The 14493-nt window shown below is 43.9% G+C and overlaps 1 protein-coding gene across 8 annotated transcripts in view; it reads right to left on the reverse strand.

Moving 5' to 3' along the window:
* The window catches only part of pclob (piccolo presynaptic cytomatrix protein b), a 55333-nt gene that overhangs the window by 15900 nt on the left and 24940 nt on the right, over positions 1–14493 (reverse strand). For 5 of the 8 annotated variants that reach the window (XM_086208854.1, XM_086208855.1, XM_086208858.1 and 2 more), the window contains exons 13-19: positions 7575–14205; positions 5559–7123; positions 5194–5459; positions 4006–4843; positions 2488–3538; positions 611–679; positions 280–306 (exon numbers count right to left, since the gene is read on the reverse strand). In XM_086208854.1, coding sequence (XP_086064980.1) covers positions 280–306; positions 611–679; positions 2488–3538; positions 4006–4843; positions 5194–5459; positions 5559–7123; positions 7575–14205 — 10447 coding nt within the window. The remainder of the gene's footprint in view (positions 1–279; positions 307–610; positions 680–2487; positions 3539–4005; positions 4844–5193; positions 5460–5558; positions 7124–7574; positions 14206–14493) is intronic. The other 3 variants (XM_086208859.1, XM_086208856.1, XM_086208857.1) reach the window with 3 other exon arrangements.

Consider the following 14493-nt stretch of genomic DNA (forward strand, 5'->3'; position numbering starts at 1 on the left):
TGTACAGCCATTCCAGCATGATGTATAAGTCACTGTACGGTAGATGACACAGATATCTGGTGCCATTGTGATGGGTTTCATTCCAGAATGGATCAGACATGTCAACTAGAGACCTGCTAAATGGTATGTACTGTATACCACTGAGATGTTGATCATTCCAGAATGAGTCTGCCATGTTAACAAAATCAACCATAGAGGTGAATCATTCAGAACCATGATATGCGGCATGGAGGCATACAGTCTCTATGTTACTACATGGGAGTTGGGATGCTGTCTCACCTTCTATATTCCAGTTTGGGCCTCCAGCTGGGGTGCAAAGTTGTATATATTTTTTAAAGAAATAACGTGCAACAAACTTAAACTACTGTGCTATAACTACTGTGAGTATGCACATGCACTGAAATAGGAGTCAATGTAAGATGCATGCTTGAAAATTACGCCAAGTGTAACAGCCTGTTAGTTTACACATTTAAATGGAGAAGCATTACAAAGAAGGTACAAAATACATTGTAGGGGGGAAAAAAATCCATGTATTGCTCAGTGTAAGATTGAGCCTTGGGGGAGTGGGGAGGGGGGTAAAGTCTTTAACTAGTACTGTAAGATACTCTACCGTGTCTGATACTTTCATGAAAGATTCTGGCATCATCTCTGTTCAAAGCCAGCATGGACTCACTGAGTGCTGTAATCAAGGCAGATTGACACTTTTATGTGGGACAAATATCATTTTCCAATCAGGTAATTAACTGTAATGATCCTTTCAAAATGGTTCATATAAAAAAATTCTAAATTTGCTGAATAAATGTGATACAGTGATGTATTACAAGACTGGCATTTTCCAAAGCCCATGGTCCTTTCATAATGTGTTGTTTGAGGTGTATACATTCATCTAAATGAACAATATACTGTATGATTTTAAATTTGAAGAATGATGAACTAATGTCTCATGATACTGCTATATATTTTAGCTCTACCTAACCTAAGGGAACACCATAAATCCCTCATGTTGGGAGATAAAAATGGTGTTAATATTTACTGTTTCTCAGAGGGAACATGGACATCTCACATGGCAATGAGACCTCCACAGCAGCAATCAATAAAGACATTCACTTTATTAAGATGGAAATGGAAAACAAGTATTTCAAAACATGCAAGGATGCAAAATCAGAGGCAAGATAGAAAATCAAAGATATATATATATATATAGAGAGAGAGAAATTAAGACATACAGTGAACACAACACAAATGAATTAATAACATGAGATATACGCTACTGCACAAAAGTTACTGAGAGAAAATGACATTGCATTGCAGTATGTATTGGTGTACAATAATGACTGCAAATATTAGTGTTGTAGGTGTGTCATTGACTTTCAAAGAGACTGAGAACCATAGCTACTGAAGAGTTGGGGCCTTGACTGCACCTGTGCAACCATTGAATCAGTGAGAGAGCAAGACTGAGACACCAAGAGTCAACAGCACCTCTTTAAAAATAACTGCTGGCAGCTGTTCACCGATTTAGGATGCCTTTGAGAAGCAATATATATATATATATATATATATATATATATATATATATATATATATATATATATATATATATATATATAAATGAATACAACTTTCTGAGGTGATGACTTATATTTCTCAAATACACAATTTTGAGTAATGTTGTGCAGAGTATTTGGCGAGGGACCAAAGACAGATTCCCTGGACACTACTCCCCATTGGTTCTTTGGTACTCTACATATTCAATTAACACTTATCAGATTTAGAGGGTTTTTCCGTAAAACATAACTTACATCAAGGTCCTAACTTTTTGTTCTCAGACTTGAATTTTCTAAATGATTTAAATACTCGGACATTATAAGATTAATCATCTTTGAGAAAAACTTGGTTTCAAATCTCTTAACATGGTTTTAAATGGACAGAATTTGGAATAACTGATCAATGTGCCATGCATTCACTGAAAGTGCCCAGTGAGGTGGGAGGTGCTGGCAATTTTGAATATATTAAATAATGTGGACAACATATGACTTTGTGTGTTTTGGTGTGTGTGTGTGTATACAAAATCAATGAATTTGAAGCTACCAAGCAACTGAGTTTGTTCAAGACATTTAAGTCAAGCCTACATTTAATTGTTAGGAAGTAGTATTGTATTGTAACATAAAAAGACAAAGCATGCTAATGAAATCACAGAACAAATATGGATAGACCTGATTAGTGACATACATAAACTCGACCCAGGAGTATTATGTATTGGTGAGTGACGTATAAGGAAAGAAACAGCATGCACACATCTAGTGTGAGGTTTAACATGATAGAGAGAAATATATTAAAAAAACAAAACAATCAACAACAATTATCTGGCGCACTAATGATAAGAAGAACCAGCTAATGCACAAAATCAGTAAGACCACTCAGCATTAGCATGCATGATAATAAGGTCCACACAGTCCAGTTGCTGCAACAGTCTCAGGCTCCATTTACCTTCGCTGTCAGACATAGCGCCTTGTAAGTCATCCATGATGAATGCGATATCTCGATCATAGCCTCGTGTCCGAGATTCCTCCCTCATATGTTGTTGAACTTCTGGCAGGGAATGGCTTGACCCAAATTGGTCTCTGGAGTCAGCAGAAATGGGGGGTAGAGGTCCTGCTGAGGCTCTAGCCATACCCATAGGCTGCCCGACTGGGCTTAGAGGGCTCTCCTCCTCTGAGTTCTGAGCCACAATGGGAATACGGCCCCGGCTTTGGCTGATGGGTAAACTGGTGGGCTTTGCTCTCGCCACCCCAGGGGCAAAGGCTGCATCCAACACCTCTCCTTCTGATTTAAGTCTGAGTGAGGAGCTAGAAAGGTCCCGTTTGATAGATAGATCCAAGCCATAGACAGAGGAGGGACGAGATGAGGGGCGTGATGAGGGTCTGGAGCGGGTCCCACTTGGGTAAGTGCCGTCATCCTGGGCAGTTGCCCTGATATTGGATCCCAGTCCAAGGGACTGCCCAAGATTAAGGGAACCAGCTAGGTTGGCCCCCAACGAGGAGCCCAAATATTTTTGCTGTTCAGATAAATTCTTTCTTAGCCCAAATGTAATCTCATCCTGAAGTAATCGAGCCCTAGCAGCCAGATTGGTCACAGAGGAGGCTCCAGATCCAATGTAGCTGCCAAAGTCAGGCTCCAGGTCCCTACTCTCCTGGATGGGGGAAAATTTAGTGATGGCCTTGGGGTCTATGAGGGCCTTTTTGTTCTTCATCTGTTTCTGATAAAGCACTGCTGCTGGGAGTTGTTTCGCAGCCTGCTTTTCAAGAGTGAGCCTGCCGATGCTGTATTTCTCACCTTTGGGGAAGTGGCGAAAACTGCTATCACTGGGGAGATACTGGGGCAGGCTCAGTCCTGATAAGTGTTCAAGTCCCTCAGTTCCTCGTCTGAATTCCTGCTTGATCTGCTGCTTCAGTAACTTTAACTCATAAGGCTCCTCCATAGTGTCATCTTCTCCTTTACCATAACCCTGAAGCTGAGATGTGCCTAAAAAATCTGCCACCTAAAAGAAAAAAAAGGTCCCACATTAAGTGTTATCCCTTCACCAGCAGAAGAGTGAATTAAACTCACAATAACAAATGCCATTTATATGGAATTACATGCAACTCTTCAATAAGTGATGGCCTGACATACAACATTGTGTTTACATTTTTAATTGTCAGTGTGGAAGTACAGATTGAATGAGGTCTGTAGTGGGCTACGGGTCTGTGGAAATATTGAACCAGAACGGATAGATACATCTGTTTGGCCAGTACACTTACGTATGAGTGTGACCGCTAAAGATATATGAACAGGCTAGAGAAGACTTGTATATGTATCATAGGGGAAAAGTAGCATAATAACACTTTCAAATTAATAAATTTTGTACGCAAATGTTCAATGAGGGATTAGTGAAACTACAGCCTAAAAAACAAATGGAAAATAAGGTGTTGACAAAAGTAAAAATAAAGAAGAGTGAACAGAATTTACCTCTTCTGTGCGCCTGACTTCTGCTGCTCTAAGTAGTCTGTCTGCCTTGGACAATTCTTTATCAGGCAGGTTAAATCCAGAACCCAAGCCTGTGTTGCCCAGCCCTGTTGAGGCCTTGGTGAGCTCCCCTATGTCCTCTATCAGCACGTAGTTCCTGGCATTATGGTGGTCAATATCAGCATAGAAGGAGTCAGCGGAAATGCTTGACATAGGACTAGAGGCCATGCTCCTCTCCTCTAGCCCTAGCCTCAGATCCAAAGTGCCATACTTGCCTCCCAGGTGAGCCACCCCATAGCCACTTTCTGAGGAGGTTGGCACAATGAGTAGAGGCTGGTTGCGTATGACTTCATAGTTGGTAGTAATCTTAGGCTCTAAATCAGACAGAGTGGTTTGTCGCTGTTTTCCCTGTTGCAAGAGCAAAGCATGTTGGTAACTGCTAGGCTGAGCCTGGGCATGCGAGAGGGATAGGGTGGGGACATTTTGGTAAGGAGACACTTGTTGGTGGTAAAGGGACTGTTGCTGATATAGGTTCTGTTGAGTGTAGGGACTGGTGGTTTGGGTCTGGGGAACATATTGGGCATAATGAGAATAGGGACTAGTTAGTGTGTTGTACTGGGAATCAGCTTCTGTCTGTGGAGGGATGAATTGGTCAAACTCTGACTGGGGAGCTGTCCGTGGTCTCTCCAGGCCATCACCCCTGGCCTCTCTGATGTTGCTAACCTCACTGTCTGACATGTAATCTCTTTCCTCTGCCACCCCCTGGAGATAGGCCCTCTCTCTCTTCTCTCGCTCCTTCAGCAAGGCCTCCTTACGCCGGTTGATACCCATCTCCAGGTACCTAGAGTCAGGAGAAAATATTTGTATTGTTTTAGAATTTATGCATCCAAGCAATAAACAATGCTTTGGGTTCTCACACATTAATACCTTTTACTATGTGTGAGTTTGAAGAGGTCTCACTGAGTGATGTCAAGGCAGCCTTTTAGCCCATAAGCTATTGAGGTAGGAGGGGAATCATGCAGATGAATTAGGAATAATGACTTCAAGTGATGGATGAATGAAATTATATTAATTGTGATAAATCATACTCATCGGTTACTAATGTTATTGGTTAATGGATTCATGTTACAGGGTTTGAACAAAAGGGTTTTTCACCTATATTTTATTGATGGTATTTCTGAAATATCTCACCGTAGCTTGGCGTCAATCTCCTTTTCCTCTTCATCTAGCTCAGCCTGTTTCTTGCGGAGCTTTGAAGATTCTCTCTCCACCAGATCAAGCTCCTTGTCAATGTCCTGCAGGATCTTTGCTCGGGCCATCGTTGTACTTCGGGCAAGACGACGACGAGCAGAGTTGGTGCTGTATCCTGATCTTCCTGCTAGAGAGTCATCCTCGGGAGGGGGGTCTGGTAATGTCCGTTTGACCTTCTTACCTGTGCTAGAGGGAGAGCCTCGGCCCTAGGACATAACAAGATGTCACAAATATGTCAGTCCTTCAGTGATTACTTAGAACTGTTCAAATAGTTTCCTTTTACTGCATATTCTATCATGACTTACAGAATAGGTGTCAGCATAGTATCCACCCATCCTGTCTTCTGTGGTGGGACTGAGGGATTTAGGATCAGATAGAGACTTCTGACCAGCTTTTAATATCCGGGGGCCAGAGGAAAATCTGGTTGGATCAGCAGTTAGCATTCTCTGTCCAAGTGGCTTCTCTGGGGACAGGGGGGACACTGTGGTGTAGAATACTTTCGACTTGGAGGGGGTATCTGTTGTTAGGTGTGTGCTATAGCCCACCTCAATAGGTGTATGCCTTCTGTCTGAGTCAGTCTGACAGCTCAGACTGCCACCCTTCTGAGAATTCTCAGGAGCTGAAATATGCTTGATTATTTCCACTTTGGTGTCCATCTGGACATTGGGACGCTTGATAGTTCCAGAGTGGTCAGTTTGAACAGATATCTCAGCCACTGTCTGGATAGCAATACTAGAGACCTTGGAGCTATGCTTTCCGTCACTGCTATGTTTCCGAGACCGTCGTCTTGCTTTTGTGGGAGCGTCCCATTCATCCTGGTCCTCATCATCTGTCTGAGCTGAACTATCAACATTTCTCTTGCTCTTTTTTCTTCTTCCTACATGCTGTTTCTCTGCAGAGTCTTCATCATCAGTCTGCACTCCACTATCAATTATCTTTTTGCCTGTGTCCTGATCAGCTTGAAGCTTTTTTACGATATTAAACTGGTCTTGACTTTCCTCTAACTGTGTCCCAATAGCTGGGGTTGTAGACTCATCTTTGACAGGCCAGTACTGACCACTGTCCCCCACCCCTGCATATTTGGCATCAAGGAGGTGTCCTGTAGTGCCAGTGCTGCCATAGTGCTCATCTAACTGTCGCTGGAGTTGCAGCTGGAGTTGTTGGATTTGCTGCAGCTGTTCTTTCTGTTGAGCGTATGTCTCCTGCTGGGCCATCATATGAGCATGATGTTCTTCCTCTTGCTGTAAGAGGAGCTGCTGTTTCAGAGCCTGGAGCTCCTCAAGCTCCCTTTGGACCATGAGCTGCTCCTGTTCACGATACCGTTGAATCTCCTGTCTCTCCCATTCCAGCTCCTCAGCAAGACATAGCTGTTTAAGCTTCTCTAGCTCTAGAAACTCTCTCTCCATCTGATACTGGGCCATTTTGGTGTTGTCTAAGCCAGGGAATATTGGGGAAGAGGCTAAGGCATCAAGAGAGGCAGCTATTGCTTCTAAGGTGTTGTCTGAGTACATGTCTGGAAAGCCTGTTATGATATCAGCCAAGGCTGTGGGTAGAAGCTCCTTAGGTATCCCTGTGTCATAAGGAATGATCTGTCCTGGGTCTGTAGAGGCAATGAAGCCATATGGATAAGGCAAAGACTCATTCTGGATTGCTGATGTAGGTGTTAAGGTGGTGCTGAAAATGGAGCCAGGCTGGGTGGTAATTGCATATGTGGAGGGTACAGGAGCAGCAACAGATGAGTAAACTATTCCGTCTGCAGTCCTTAGAACACTATTTACACCAAACCCAGCAAGAGGGACCTGGGAGCATGGAGCAGTAGTCATCCCTGGGTAGGCTCCAGTGGCTTTACTAGTGAAGTCTAGAGCTTTACCTGCCACAACAAGTCAAAAGATGTAGTTTTTACTTAATAAAATACAGACAAAATCAGATATAATTATTCTATAAGCTATATGAGGTAAGGCCATGCAATTTAGATCTACAGTAAAATACACTGTCCATTGCACATGCACATGCTGTTATTTTGGCTAGCAAGATGCAAAACCAAAATACTGAGGGAGCACACGCAGGCACACGCATGCATCTGTTTGAAGACAAAAGAAGAAAAGCAAAAGTATGAGTTAATATTCAACTATGAAAACATGCATGAAAATAGAAAATAAACAAAAGAGTTCAGGAAAGCATGAATTAATAGGGTCAACTGTAAGATAAGTGAGTATATGAAGCAAGCTCTTGGTAACAAAGTAGTAAATAAAAGTTTCACCTCTCTGAAATCAATATAATTCAAGCCCATATAGCATGCAGTAAAAAATCGCCATACTCACCAGCAGAAAGTTTGGCAGCAGTGAGATCTATAGCTCCATCTGGTGATCCACTGAGATAATCATAGTCAGCCTTAGGATCATAGGGGAAAAGTCCTGCTTCTGTCAGATTGCTCTCGGACATTGATGCTTTTACACCATTCATTCCTTTGATCCCATACAGTCCAGCATTGTCATATTGATAATGGTCATCTCTGTAGCCAAAACGGTTGTCCGGTTGAGTTGTGACAGGGGGCTGTGTTCTGCAACTTCCTGTAAATGGTAACTTATAAATAACATCACAGCATACACCCCTCCTCCCAGCTGTAAGGTCAACTGGAGTCCCGTCGTCCTCTACAACAGTAGTCACTACTCCTGGGCTGGTTCCGGATAAAGCTACCATAGCTCTCACTGGTTTGTAGTTCGATAGATCCACGGCCCCTGTGGCCTCTAGAGAAAGGACAGACCCTGCACTGTTGATAGCTGCTGTTGCTGAAGTTGTTGGCTGTTTGCTTCCAGGGGAAACAAGAGCTCCAAAGGAAAGATTAATGGGTATGTCTTGAGCTGTGGATGGTACGGGACTAACTACAGGCTGGGCATTCACAGGTCTGTATATGATCTGTGCAAGTGGTTCACATGGCTTATATGTGGTTAGAGGCAGAGGCAATGATGTAACAGGGCCTTGTAAATCAAGAGGTTTTTCTGCTGGAGTGTTGCTATATGACGCAATGGTGGCTGTACATGTTACTATTGTGATACTGTCTGTAACTAGAGAGAGTGTGGTTGCAGGAGTCACCTCAGTACTAAGATTTACAATTTCAGGCTGCACTGCTGTAATTTGTCGCCCACTAATGTCACAAGGAGACTGTCTACATGACTCTGGTTGTGTTAAGTCCATGCCTTTTTCGGTCATCTTAGCGCCAACCCTCATGGTACGCAAATCAATAACATCACCAGGATAGATTATTTTTCCATTCTGTTTATTCAGGGGCTGGACTTTATCCATATCTGGTTTTATAGTGATAGTTACGCTAGGTGGAGGAGGCTGTGGCAATCTCTCATGGACAACTGACACAGTGGTCCTCTGGACCTCAGTGGTAACCACCTGAGTGACCAGGCTGGGCAGGGTTTCAGGAGGTTGTCCCGAGGTAGAAATTGAGGAAGAGTACATATGACTCATACTGGAAACCACCTTTTCTTGTCCTCGAATCTCTTTGCTCTCAATGGACTCCTGCTGAATTTTCGTGATGGTGACTGGAGCCACAGGCACACCCTGTGGAATGTCCTGTCCAGTGGGTATTGATGTTCTCCGGGTGTATGCTTCAGTAGTTAGTATCTCCATCGGGTGATCATATTCTGATGAATAAGTTAATACCTGTGGTTGTTCTGCAGGATACGACCCTTTCATGTAGGGAAGCTGCACAACATAACCCTCAATGGGAACATCTTTTTCAGCTGGCATGTTTATAACCTGTGCAAGTGGTGAGGGTTGTTGCATGGTTATGGATTCTCTTCTTGTGGCAGCAAAGGCCTCAGTTGTGACTACTTGTGTTGGTATGTCATAGTCTGTGGGATAGGCAAATATTTCACTTGTATATGGTGGCTGTGCTATGGATGATATAGATGTTCTCCTCCTACTGGAAGTTTCCTCAGTTGTGATAACTCCAACTGGCACTACAGCCACTGCTTGAGACTGCATCAGTGACGATGGTATGGAATCTCTTCTGACAACAACATCACTTGCTCTAATCTCTGTAGGTTCAGGCTGTAATGCTATTACCTCCAGTGGAGGGGTTGAATGTAGCATGACCGAGGATGGAATTCCTCCAAAGACCTGGGGAATATAAGTAAGTGGAGGCACCTCTGGCTGTACTGCCATTTGCTGAACCTCTATTACAACTGGTGATGGTGTTTCTTCAGCAATTTGTGGAGCTGTAACCTGAGCAACTGTTGTTAGTGGTGTCAACATAGTTACTTCAGGGGTTGGAGTAACTTCAGGTAATGCAGGATAGGATACTGATGGTACTTCAGGTACTCTAACAACAGTGTCTACTGCAAACAACTGTGTTGGGGATTTGGACTCTTTCAGAAGGGTCATCACTTCAGATGAAGGCTGTGGGAGCTGATCTATCACTACGGGCACAACTTGTAATGGCTGAGTTTGTGGTAGTGGTGGTAATTCAGCATTGATGTCAATGGTCACTGCTGTATCTTGAGGAAGTAAGGCATCTGAGGGTACCTCTGGCTCCAAAGGGACAGCAGCAGTTTCAACCAGAGGCTGTGGTACTGTCGCCATTTGTGACAGAGAAATGAGTGCTTCAATCTGACCCTTTTCTGGAGCTACGATGCCCTCTGTGGGTATTTGTCCATGTTGAGTGACAGGTGGTATAAACTGTGATGTTGCTGTGGCTTGAGCAGTTAGTGGATGACTAAGAATCTTTGCCACTGGTGGCACTGTTATGTCCTCATAGACAGTTGTAGATGATGGCAAGGGCTGAATAATTGGTTGTTGCTGCTGCTGCTGCAATATTACAGGTATGTATGGCTTCTTAATTGGAAGAGGTACACTATATGCCTGAATGGATGTGTCCTGACCAGATGACACCATCATGTCATCCACTGCAGATGGTGGTGGTAGAATTACAGACGGCATTAAGGAGGGCTCCTTAGCAGCTGCTACTTCAGAAAGTGTTATCTTTTCTCCAGTGACAGTTGGAGCCATGGCTATTGGAGGTGGATGCCTTACAGAGGGGACAGATGCTCTCCGAACTGAAGCCTGGGCTGAAAAGGCCTCAGTGGGTGTTTTTTGCTCTGATGGTGTGGTCCGGACTCCTGACACTTTAGTAGATGGGATGGAACCTCGTCTGACAGGTGCCTGGACTGTTATCCCTTCTGTTGGAGAGCCAGGCTCAGATGGAAGAGTTATCACCACATAGGTTTTCAAACATTTAGCATGTCTAGGAGACAAAGGTGACTTAGGAGATGTTGTACCCAACTTTGACTCTACAGGTCGTGTTAGGCTAAGCGAAAGAGCATTTGGAGGTTCTTTAGTCCTTGGCAATGTTGCAGCCTTGGGCGCAACAGGAGGAGGTGGCTTGACACTTTCTCCTGGTTTGTGGCTGAAAACCAGTCCAGCTGGAATTGATATAGGCTTAGGTGGTATGGGTGGAGGAGGCTTGGAAGTCTGACTCGGGCCAATTGTTGCACCAGAAACTTCTTGTCCTGTTGCTAAAGTAAATGTCACTTCAGTGGGTATTGGTGGCTTTGGATGAATAGTGGACTTAGGTAATGAGGCAGGAGGGGGTGTAGGTGTATCTGCCACAGATATTTGGACTGTCTCAATAACTTTTGTCTCACCCACAGGTTTAGAAAGAAGTGGTGGAGTTGAAGCTACTAGTGTGTCTGATACCTTTGTGGACTGTACATGTACATCTGCCCTGGGTATATCTGAAGCAGCTGTGCAAAGGAGGGGTACACTTGCAACCACAGGCTGTGAGGATATTTGACTAGTTTGTGGCTGGCTATCTTGTGAAGTTTGGCCAAGCCGAGTTAAGTTTTCCACACTGGGGACTATGATGACAATGTGCCCTTGTCTGGTTGGGGTCACCACTTGAGGTACACCCACACCGTTCGGTTGCATATCCTCCATTCTTGGCTGTATATCCACAATTACAGACTGCATTGGCTGGCCAACAACTTTGTTTCCTGTTGCTGTAGTAGTGGTTATAGTATGTGAGACATGTGGAACAGTTCGGATGGTTGACAGCTCTGGGGTAGGCTCAGCTAATGACACTGAAGTAGACCGTGGTGGAGGAGGAGGAGGGACTTTCTTTTTTACAATGGTAGTTGATGTTTGAGCTAGTGCTGGGATAATTACTGGAGTCATTGATGGGACACTTGGTTGAACAGGGACTGAGTGTATTACATTGGGTTGGGCCTGAGCTGGGGTAGTAATGAGTGCTGAGACTGGCAGAGGAGTTGGTGCAGAGATTGAAGATGTAGTTGAAACCAAATCAGGCATTTGGACTATGACTGGTCCAGGGCATGGGGTGGAAGTGACAGATGCTACATTATCTGAGGCTGTAATGGAGGCTGGAATTACAGCTGCAACAGGTGTCGTTATACCTTGGACTGCATATTGTGCTGCAACAACAACAGGTGCTGGACTTGGTGTTACCACCTGCATAACAGCCGGAGCCTCCACAGACACCTGGGATGGAGATGAAACCAAGTCTGGCATCTCAACAACAACAGGTAGAGGAGTCTCAAATGGGGCTGGGGTTGGCGCTTCAGTCATAGGAGCCTGGACTGGAGTTGTTTGTGATTTGGATGGATCAGACACCACATCTGGTATTGTGACAATGACTGTTGTTGGAGTAGACCAAGAGACTGAGCTTTCACCAGGTGGTACTGCTTCAATTGTTGTAGATGATGATGGAAAGATCTCTGGAGGGGATTGGGTTACAAATGAAGTTGGAGGTGTTGGTGTAGAAAGCGGAGTTGAGTCTGATGACAGGGGTGTTTGAGCCAGAAATGAGGATGAAGATGTAGCATTAGATGCCATACTGGAATCAGGTGTGACCGGTGAAGTTGGAGGTGACACTGGTGATACAGGCGAAGGTGTTGTGGTTAGTTCTGGGGCTGATATTGGAGTTGGAATAGGTTTTGGCTCCGGAATCTCACAGACCACACAGATAGGCTCTATTTCAGTGGATTCCAACGAAGGTGGGGTTATGGACTGATCTTCTTTAGTCTCAGAATCATCACTTGGGGTAATGTCAGAGGAAACACCAACGCCATACTCGTCTGCAAGACTGTCATCCTCTTCCTCCCCTGAAGAACACTGGGTAATCTTAAGGTCAGGTATGGGGAACAGTGCCTTTCTGAGTGCTGGATCTTGAGGAACCATAGGTCTAATAAACCCTCTAGATCCGCTAGTAGTGCTAGGAACAAAAGTCATGTCGGGGCGCTTTGGAGGCTCAGAGGGCCTTGGTGGAGCTGGCCGTTTCTTTTTCTTCACTGGCATTTCAGTAGAAGTTTCATTGCCTGTAGGAGACATATCTTGTCCGGTGGGGGCTGTCTCTTCTGTCGGAATGATCACCACACAGGTCTCTGTTACTGAGGGAGATAAGGAAGATTCCATGGCAGTCTGGGCCTGTTGAAACTCTTGCTCTATCATCATCAATTCTCTTTTCTTTTCCATCATCTCTTCATAAACCTCCTCTGGTGACCTCAGTTTCTTAAGAGATTCAGTGCCAGTGTCCTGTTTGGGTCCATCCTCTAAATATTCACTTATTCTAATTTCAGGCTCCTCAACTAAGGATTCGTAAAGGTAGTCCTCTATTGCCATTCCTCCATAGAGTGGCTCAACATCAGGAGGGCTCTCCCCTGGAATAGATTTTGTCTTCTGAATGATTTCTTCATATGCTTCTTCTGCACTCTTTAATGATTTTGACACTGGATCTTTCTTTTCATGTATGTCAGAAGGAGTGAATGGTATCACAGTTGGTGACGGCTTACGCCCTCTCTGTACAGTTCGCCTAGCTTCTGGGTCTGATTCTATACTTGCAGAGAACTCAGAGCCAGATGTTCTATTTGCTTCATCCATTTCAGCAACTTGCCTCAGATCCTCCGTGGAAGAAGCATTGTCATCTGGAGACAGAAGTTGGCCATGGGCAAACTTTTCATTGTTTTCTTTCTTAGACTTCTCTCCGTCCTTTGACATCTCCTCCTCAGATGAGTCTGCTATAGTGGGGAGTGGCTGGGTTGGCTGCCTGTGCTTACCTTTGCGAAACTGTTTGTCTTTCTTGTGACTGGGACTGCTATCACTGTCTTCTTCCAGAGATGATGCAGATGTAGGTGATGATTCTGGAGTAAAGCTAGATGCCTGGACACTTGATGATCCCTTTGACAAGGATTCGGTGATGCTCTCTACTTCCTCATCGGTGCTTTGTCTCTGTCTCAAGATTGGAAATGCTTTCTTGAAAGTAGTGGTGGGCATTGTTTCTGGAGCTCCCTGAGTAATTGCAGCACCTGTTTTCTGAAGGGCTGTTCTCCTGGTGAGGCTGTCTTTATTATCTGTATCTGTATCTTCTCTGGATAGTACTTCAGGTTTCACAGATACATTATCAAGCTCAGCCTCATTGGCAGTCTCCTCATTAGCCACATCCTTTTCCTTCTCATCCTCTGAGAGAGACATTCCTTCTTCATCACCCATACCCATTATCTGCTTTCGGATGAAGTCTTCATCTTCTATAGAGGAGTCAGCACTTTCTGTTTTGATGTCCTCACTGCTAGATGACACACCACTCACTTTCAGCCTTCTCCTCTGGGCCTTGGGGGATGGTGAAGGTGTGAGCTCACTTCCACTGCTCTCATCCATTTTTTGGAAAGTAAGGCGTCTTCTCTCAGCTTTTACCTCCTCCTTTACTGGCATGGTAGTATCTTTTTCTGTTATGGCTTTTGTTGTATCACTAACCAATGGCCTCTCACCCAATGCTTGCAATACGGGTAAAATCTGGGGTTTTTGCTCCTCTGTTGTTGATTTTGCCTTGGTAGCTGTCCCAGCGATAACTGTGTCCTCCAATTCAGCCTTTGCAGTAGACAGGGAGGCCTGTCTTTCTTTCATTCGCTCCTTTTTGCTTTCAACTCGCTCCTAAAAAGGTGAGAAAACAAGATAACAGTAAATAAAATATATTTGAAAGAGCAATCAATGTCAAAAAGAGTTTGTTTTGTGTTTGTAAGTTATACATGTTTCACAGGACATTGTTTTTCATCTCAAAGTTAAAGTGCATTTTATAAAGAGAAAGTATAGTCAAAATTGTAGAAATGTTACAATAGCTCTATTTGTATTTTTTAATTTTGTTTTAATCATTAAAATTATTGTATGAATAAGACAGCTTATCATTACAATCACTCTAAATTATGGAGAGGAGTCATTCTT

The sequence above is a fragment of the Aulostomus chinensis genome, chromosome 7 (genome assembly GCF_037954235.1).
Source record: "Aulostomus chinensis isolate RoL2024-O1b breed Wild chromosome 7, RoL_Achi_v1.0, whole genome shotgun sequence".
NCBI lineage: Eukaryota > Metazoa > Chordata > Actinopteri > Syngnathiformes > Aulostomidae > Aulostomus > Aulostomus chinensis.